General features: G+C 39.4%; 1 protein-coding gene across 1 annotated transcript in view; it reads right to left on the bottom strand.

The window, feature by feature from the left end:
- SPACA1 (sperm acrosome associated 1) overlaps window positions 1-9,138 on the bottom strand; it is a 23,999-nt gene that overhangs the window by 12,583 nt on the left and 2,278 nt on the right. Inside the window, exons 2-3 of the mRNA XM_014530131.1 lie at window positions 8,964-9,114; window positions 1,257-1,313 (exon numbers count right to left, since the gene is read on the bottom strand). Coding sequence (XP_014385617.1) covers window positions 1,257-1,313; window positions 8,964-9,114 — 208 coding nt within the window. The remainder of the gene's footprint in view (window positions 1-1,256; window positions 1,314-8,963; window positions 9,115-9,138) is intronic.

The following is a 9,138-nucleotide window of genomic DNA, read 5'->3' as shown; positions in this document are numbered from 1 at the left end:
GGGGGGTGGGGGGAGGGAAGGAGACATATGTACCACTCTTTGTAATATTTTAAGCAATAAAAAAAAATTAAAAAAAGAAAGAAAATGGAACAGTGGTTGCCAAGGGCTGGGAGAAAGGGGAAGTAGGGAGTTAGTATTTAATGCACATGGAGGTTTCAGTTTGGGATGATGAAAAAATTCGGGAGATGGATGGTGCTAATGGTTGCACAATAATGTGAATGTGCTTTATGTCACTGAAATGTACATTTTAAATGGTAAAATAGTAAATTTTATATTAGGTATATTTTATCACACACACTCACAAACAAAAGCTATCTCAAATAAAAGTAATTCAGGTGTAATGTTTGAGCAAAAAAAAAAATGTTCTGATGTAGATCTGCATGGATTTTCTGTCTTACCCTCTGGTTTTTGTCTTTCCCTCCTATCACTGTCTTTTTATTACAAGGCAGAGTCTATTTAAAATAAACTTAATTTCATTGTGAATTATCTATTATCTTCTCAACAAACTACTCTATAGTGGTTCTGTAAAGATGGTCTTCTAACCAGCAGCATCAGCTTCATTGGTGAACTTGTTTAGAAATATAATTTCTTAGGCCCCTCTGAAGACCTACTGAGTTAGAATCTCTGGGGTAGACCCAGCAACCTGTGTTTTAACAAATCCTTCAGGAACTGGGGGTGAACAGTTAAGTTTGGGAAACACCAGTCTATTGTAGATCATGTGTTGCCTTAATCCCACCACCATGTAAAAGATTTTTATATCCAAATTCTATTTATGGAATGATCAATACAAGTCACAATCCTTGAACGTTATCTTCCCCACAAAGCCAATACCTCTTTTCTCCAAAATATGACATATAAATTGGAGAAATGTAAAATTTAGAATAGACTATTACAAAGAAGCACATTTCTTGATAGATTTGCCAACACAGTATGTAGAAAGACATCTGTGAGATGCATCTCAAGATTTTTCCTCTTCTGAACATCTGTGAGATGGAGGAAATTTTACTTTGGTGAAGGCAGTGCATGTGCCAAAAAATATAGGGAGCTGGCTTAAAATAAGACTTAGAGGTTATAAACTGACATATCCACCCTTTTAAAGCAATCAGTTTGTGTTTTGTGTGTGAATTATAGTCATTAGAATAGAAATCAATGAGAGATGAATGAGAGTACACAAATTACAAATAAAAATTGCCACACTATTTTTACCTTTCCTCCCCCTAAACTACAATATTGTTTATGTGCTCTATGCTACTTACCACATGTAACAGTGCACATTCCAAATTCTACTTCTTTAACTACTTTCATTTCTGAACCTAAACATAAAATACAAAAACACATTATTTAATCACTTGAAAACTTTTCTAAGTGAAAAGCTCTTACTTGGGGATGGAGATGCAAGTACTTGTCATATGGGAAGCAGACATTTTATTTTATTTTTTAATATATTCCTATTTCTTTCAGAGAGGAAGGGAGAGGGAGAGACAGAAACACCAATGATGAGAGAGAATCATTGATTGGCTGCCTCCTGCACACCTCCCACTGGGGATTGAGCCCACAACCCGGGCATGCGCCCTTGACCAGAATTGAACTTGGGACCCTTCAGTCTGCAGGCCTATGCTCTATATATTGAGCCAAACCAGCTAGGGCTGGGAAGCAGACATTTTAAAAAGTGTTATTAAATCAGAAAAGCAATACTATTCCTAGTACATCTATTATTGTTTACATCAAAAGAAGCCTAAGCCTTTAAAGTAATAAATCAAGAAATAACTTGCAAGGAAAGTTTATATGACTTAAAAAAAATAATTTTTCATTACTTTAATACATGATGAGTTTAAAGTCCTATAGAATGTCAGAAAAAAAACAAACAAAAATACCCAGCCAATTGTAAGGTCCAATTTTTTCCAATTCTCTATTTTCTGAAAAATTTGAGTGTATCATTTTCATCCAAAACAAAAGTCTCTATACCAAGTGTTCATTAAAATCATGTATTATAGATTGGTTCTACTATTCCTAACACTTTATTAGTAGGATAATCTAGGAATACACAAGAATTTGATTAAATATCATTGGGTTCAAATCACATAATACAGGGCTTCTTTTTTCTCATCATTCTGAAGTTTGGCATGAATTCCCCTTGCTGTAGTGTATAACCCATTCTTCATAGCTCACATTAAGACTAAACTCTCAAAGGATAAAAATATTAAATGAGGTATTAGAAGATAATTTTTAAAAGGTATTATATCCTGAGGAAACAATGTTACATGGGAAAATGCATTAGAGTTAAAGCCAAATTGCTGCTTCTACCACTAATTAGCTGCTTTGAGTTTGAGTAAGTTACTTAAACTCTTTCAGGCCTAGTGAACCTTTCTGTAAAATTTGCAAAGGAGAATCTATTTCACTGATAATTGTGAGAATTAAATGAGAGAATGTGTGTGAAAACATTCTGTAACTTGTCTTCTGCTATAAAAATGCTTAAGAGATAACCTCATTCTCACTCATTTTGCACTTATTGATTTCATATCATTCATAGATTTTTTCTATTTTTATTACAGCAAGACAATATTTTTATAGTTTTAATATGCTTACTAGAGGCCCGGGGCAGGGGGGGGGGTTGTCCCCTCCGCCCGGCCTGCACCCTCTCGCAGTCCAGGACTCCTCAGGGGATTTCCGCTTGCCAGCAGTTGGACATCTCTCTTGCAGTTCGGACCCCTCGCTCCTTACTGCCTGCCCGCTCACTGCTTCTTACTGCTCAGCTCACTGCTCCTTAGCACTGCAGCAGAGGCAGGAGAGGCTCCCACCATCACTGCTGTGCTTGCCAGCTGTGAGCCTGGCTTCTAGCTGAGCCAGGGGTCCTCAAACTTTTTAAACAGGGGGCCAATTCACTGTCCCTCAGACCGTTGGAGGGCCGGACTATAGTTTAAAAAAACAACTATGAACAAATTCCTATGCACACTGCACATATCTTATTTTGAAGTAAAAAAACAAAATGGGAACAAATACAATATTTGTATTTGCATGTGGCCCGCGGGCCGTAGTTTGAAGACCTCTGGGCTGAGCAGTGCTCCCCCTGTGGGAGCACATTGACCACCAGGGGGCAGCTCCTGCATTGAGTGTCTGCCCCCTGGTGGTCAGTGAGCATCATACCTACTGGCCAGTAGGCCAGTCGCTTAGCCTTTTATGTATATAGATGTACCAAATACAGTGTCTTGAATACATAGTAAGCACTAGATGTAAATATGTTAATCAATATTGACTTTGTTAAATAAATTATTTGGACTATCATGATCAATTTTGAATTAACATTTTTGCTTGAAATGCTTAGATACTTTCAACTGGAACATTATGGGATATAAATTAAAAGCCAAATCTTGAACACAGAAAACACAGGTAAGAGAATGAGTACTAGACTACTTTTAAATATAATCTCTTTCACCTGGCTTGTGTTGCTCAGTGGTTGAGCATCAACCTATGAACCAGGAAGTCATGGTTTGATTTCGGATCAGGGCACATGCCCAGGTTGCTGGCTAGATCCCTGGTGGAGGGTGTGCAGGAGGCAGCTGATCAATGATTCTCTCTCATCATTGATGCTTCTATCTCTTCCTCTCCCTTCCTCTCTAAAATCAATAAAAAATGTTTTTAAATATATAACCTCTTTTCAAAAACCATTCAATAAACTAAATACTTAATCAGCTCTATTATTCAGTACCTATGCTACTTTGGGAAAATTATTTCAGTTCTCCTAACTTAAAAAAAGTTGAGCCTGGCCGGCGCAGCTCAGTGGCTGAGCATCGACCTATGAACTAGGAGGTTGCAGTTCGATTCCTGGACAGGGCACATGCCACCCAATTACAGCTCAATCCCCAGTGTGGGACATGCGGGAGGCAGTCAATCAATGATTCTCTCTCATCACTGATGTTTCTATTTCTCTCTCCCTCTCCCTTCCCCTCTGAAATTAATAAGAATATATTTTTTTTAAAGTTGAGATTTAATCATGTTATCTCCAAAGGTCCTTTCAGCTTTGAGTATTAAGTGCTCATTAGGTCATTAACTGACTTTCTTTTTTTGATGGGGATCCTATAATGGTGAGTCAGGGTGATTATATGTATCTGGACTTCAGTGTAGTACTTATCAAAATTTCCCATTATATATCTACTAGAGGCCCGGTGCACAAAAATTTGTGCACTCAGGAGGGGAGGGGGGTCCCCCAGCCCAGCCTGTGCCCTCTCGCAGTCTGGGACCCCTCGGGAGATAACGACCTGCTGGCTTAGGCCTGCTCCCGGGTGGCAGAGGGCACGCCCAATCCCTAGGTGCAGCCCCTGGTGGGGCTCAGAGCAGGGCTGATTGGGGAGTTGGGGCGCCACCCCGTCATGCACAGAGCAGGGCGGATCGGGAGGTTGCGATGCCACCCTCAGTCACGCTCAGGGTAGGGCCGATTGTGGGGTTGGGGCACCGCCCCCTGTCACACTCAAGGCAGGGTCGATGGGGAGGTTGTGGCCCCGCCCCCTGTCACACACAGAGCCACAGGGCGATCAGGGGGTTTGGGCGCTGCCCCCTGTCACGCTGATCCCGGTGCTGGGAGGCATATTACCCTTTTACCATATAGAATAGAGGCCTGGTGCACGGGTGGGGGCCGGCTGGTTTGCCCTGAAGGGTGTCCTGGATCAGGGTGGGGGTCCCCACTGGGGTGCCTGGCCAGTCTGGGTGAGGAGCTGAGGGCCGTTTTCCGGCTGGCGAGTGACTGAAGCTTCCAACCGCTCCTTGTTTTCTTTCTTTTTTTTTTTTATTCTGGGCCAGCTTTAGCTCTGAGGCCTCACTGCTGAAAACATCGATACAATGTTGCGGTCCGGCTGGTTTCTGGGGTTTTGTTTAGCTTCTTATTTGCAACATAGTACATAGTTGCTTAGAGTTGTAGCTGAGAGGCCGGCAAGTGAGGCGGGGAACGTTGGAGTCCGCAGTCACTGGAGCAAGCAAGCCTCCCTGCTCCCTTCAGTGCATGGCTGCCGGCCGCCATCTTGGCTGACAGTTAATTTGCATAAGGATATGCTGATTAGCCAATGGGAAGGGTAGCGGTCGTATGCTAATTACCATGTTTCTCTTTTATTAGTGTAGATGAGTAAAAAGGAAAAATATGGTCTGCATGTCAATGTCAGTAAAGTTTTATGTATAACTTCAACAGTAAGATCCACCGATGCTAATTAATTGGTTGGTGTCAATGTGGTAGGAGTCATGTGTCACAGGACTCTGTACTGTTCAACATTTTTATTAATGTCTTGGATAATACTGATTTCATGCTGTGTGTAAGCTGAAAGTCCTGTATGTAAGCTGAAAAGTCAGTTGTCCTCAAAATACTTTATTGGCTGTCTTTAAAAGAACAGGTGAAAAGGAGAGTTCAGTAGTGAGTTTAAAATAGGAACTATTATAAGCAGGCTTTTCTTACACACACAAATTAAAATGACAAATAAAAAAATAGTGAGTTTAGTATGAGTCAAAAGTGTAATGAGGCTTCTCTAAATATCTACTGGGTCTTAGACTGTGCTGATAAAAGCTTGGCATCCACAATGAGGATGATAATGATCCTGCTGTTTTTTCTGTTCTGGCCAGATCCTGGAATGTTCTCTTTAATTTTGGACAGGATGCTTTAATTGTTGGTATATTACATCACAGTACAATTTTTATTTTTGAGTTTCTTTTTTGAAAATTGATTTGTATGGTTAATAGTTCATGATTTTTTTTCTTTCTTACAGGTCTTCCAAAGAAAAAGAGAAAATGCTATATAGTTATATTTACATAGAATAAACCTAATTTTATAGAATAAAACTAATTTCTCTTGAAATTATTATGTAGGTCTATTGTTGGTTCCTTTTATAAATCTAAAAGTAAATAGGTTAAGAGTAAATTTATAAATCTTAGATTAATAAAGGGTATAAGGGTATACAAAAGGTATAAAGGCATAGGGATAGGAGTATAAAAGGATTAAGAGTATATATAACATAGTATCTTAGTGATTTTTCCTATATTTTGAAATATTTTGTTATTTCATCATCCATAATGATGGATTTCAGTATTACTAATCAATTACTCCTATTTTTAAAAAAAGACTATAATAATAAAATGGAAGAATTGTTAGAATGGCCTAGAAAGGTGACATAATTGTGAAATAAATTGTAGGTATTGCATCATATTTTGTTTTCTTATTGCTTTGCCCAAAGAATCACATCATCTTTCAGGAAGATATAAAAGAAGTTTAGATACATTTTTCTCATCCTCTATTTTCAGCTTTCATTGAACACAATTGAGATTTTAGAGTTTATTTCTTTTTGGTCCATAATGGCAAGGAAAAGAAAGTTGACAGTGAAAAACATTTCACAATTATTGGATGAATCAGAAGATGAACATAGAGAAACAGATAGCAGCATTTTGGATGCTAATGATGATGTTAAAATTCATTGTATAAGCAAAATGAGAGATGATACCTTAGTCAGTGGTTCTCAACCTGTGGGTCGCGACCCCTTTGGCGGTCGAACGACCCTTTCACAGGGGTCACCTACGACCATCCTGCATATCAGATATTTACATTACAATTCATAACAGTAGCAACATTACAGTTATGAAGTAGCAACAAAAATAATTTTATGGTTGGGTCACAACATGAGGAACTGTATTTAAAGGGCCAGAAGGCTGAGAACCACTGCATTATGCTAGATGAATTATCTCTAGCTCAAGACTCAATGAATGAACATTATCTTTCTAAGAATGAGAAGGATATCTGGCATTCTCTTCTAATTAGTCCTTCAACAGGAAGGACTTGATCCTGAAATATTTTGTGAAAATGGAGCCAGACCATATTATTTTGATAAAGGATACAGACAGTATTCTTTCCTTTTTAAAGTGGTTTATACACAAGAATGTACTTGATAAGGCTAGTAAACAGACAAATAAATGCCAGATGTGAATACAAAGGTAATTGAAAGAAAATAGATGTAGAAATGAATAAATTCATTGGACCAACAATTGTAATTGTTTATAAATCAAAGATGAAAATGGTTTTGCAAATATGGAGAAAGAATATGGCAGTCTTCTCTTCAACAAAATATGTGTCTTCCTAGTTTTCAAAAGTATTGTGTTATGATAAAGTGCAAAAAGAACAATAATAATGATAACTAGAATCTATTACAAGATGTACTTAAAATCTGGACTCAGTATTTATAAAATGGCTATATTTCAGACTCATGCATAACAACCAATGAGCTTTTAGTTGCACTAAAAGTACTTTTTCCATTAATCTTCAAAACCAGGAAAAATTAAATAAAAATTTGGGATAAATTTGGAAATAAAATGTAAATTCTTATTAAAATTTCAAATAAGTTGTTTTCACTGCCCCTTTGTTCTTATATTTGAAATTATTTATAAAATGCCTTAAAAGTAAAATAAAATGTCCAGTGGATCATAAATGGTGTTGAATATTTTTACACTGGTCCACTGAGGGTTAAGAGGGGCTTTGCCAAATTTCAGAAATATCCAGATCTCAGACACCTCAGGTTGTTTAAAGTTCTGGATTCTCGCTTTCCCCAGGAAAAAGCAGCTATGCATGAAATTGTGTATATAAAACTCCAGAAGGCACGCGGACTCCCTGAAGTTCACAGATAAGGAAATGGAGACATCGAGAGAATAAATAACTATCCTGCATTTGAATTTGCATCTAAGGCATTATAATTCTGTCACCCAGGTTTACTCTAAACTCCATTTAGCTTTTTACACCTGGAACTATCCCTTGACCAGTTTAATACTGAAGTTGTTAATGTGATTACTTTTAAAACTAGAGTGAAGCAATAAGGACTATGCTTTAGAACATGTTTTTCTCTTTTCTAGTCCCTTTTCTTCTTCACATTTCCCCAGTCAAGGAGATGAAGTTGGGTCAGTCTCGGGGTGCGTGTGTAAGCTCTCTGTAATGTAATCTTATCAAGGCAATAACAAATCTCATCCCACCATTAACCTCAGGTAGTCAATTTCTTTCTGTCACGGAGGGTCACTATCTGTCATCAGGAAAGAAAAGAAAAGCTGATAAATAGGGCATCTACTCTATATGTATAGGAGACAGGAGACTGCCACGGATATTAAAAGAATCTCAGCTGGGTCATTTATGAGGTAAAGGAATTATTCTCCTTCCGATGGCTGCACACCTGCAACTGACCTTTTACCTACCAGCATGTGAGTTACTAATCAATAGAACAGGTATAATAGCTTGTCAAGTTTTATTGCTTAGAGAGCTAGCAGAAGAAGGTAAATTTACTGGTAGTATGTACCAAGCACAAGCTCATTCTCCCATGGTTAACACGTTATCATCTAACAACGCCACTAGTTGGATCCCTTGATTGGTGTATTCTAAGGCCACACTGTTCCTCTGTGGTGCAAAGTTGAACGTGCAAATAAAACACCTCCACGCTGCAGAGGTGCTCAAGGTTGGGGCTGCAAGAAGCTGACATGGGGCCTCTGGGCAGTTTAGTCCGCATATGGATCCATCTAGATGTGTCACAGTGAGGGGAATTCTGAGTTCCGTTTTGTTCCAATGCAACGTGCAAATATACAAAGAAGACCTCAAGCAATTTGCAACTTAAAAAAAAAAACTACCATGGGAAGGAAAAAAACGTAACTGCAAAGGGAGTCAAAATAATTCCACCTGGTGGAAGACTACTTCTGCCTCCTATCACTTAAAAAACAAAGCGTCTTTTTAGCAATATTTCTGTAGCAACTCCTAAACGTGGGCTTGTTCAGCTTGCTGTGGCCTTGGGAAATTAACATGTTTCTTCAAGGCCATTACACAAGTGAAAAATGTATAAATTCGTGGCTGACTGCCAAAGAGCTCTACAAATGTTCCCAGGGGTCAGTCGCGATGTCCTCGGACGGACATGGGGCTTCCGCCCCCACAGGGGCCTCTGTCCCCACCGGGGAGCCTCCCAGCTCACCTTCCTCCTCCTCCTCTTCGCCCTCGGGCTGCGAAGGGTGCTCGGACTCGCCCGGGTAGTTCTCCGCCTCCTCCTCGGCCTCGGCCTCGCCCTCGCCATCACCTTCGCCTTCGTGCTCCTCCTCGTCCAGGGAGCGGGCCCGGCCGGGGCCCTGGAGGGAGGTGAGGTTGACCCC

The sequence above is a fragment of the Myotis brandtii genome, unplaced genomic scaffold (assembly GCF_000412655.1).
Source record: "Myotis brandtii unplaced genomic scaffold, ASM41265v1 scaffold1171, whole genome shotgun sequence".
NCBI classification, from domain to species: Eukaryota; Metazoa; Chordata; class Mammalia; order Chiroptera; family Vespertilionidae; genus Myotis; species Myotis brandtii.
This window is presented reverse-complemented; position numbering and strand designations above follow the sequence as displayed.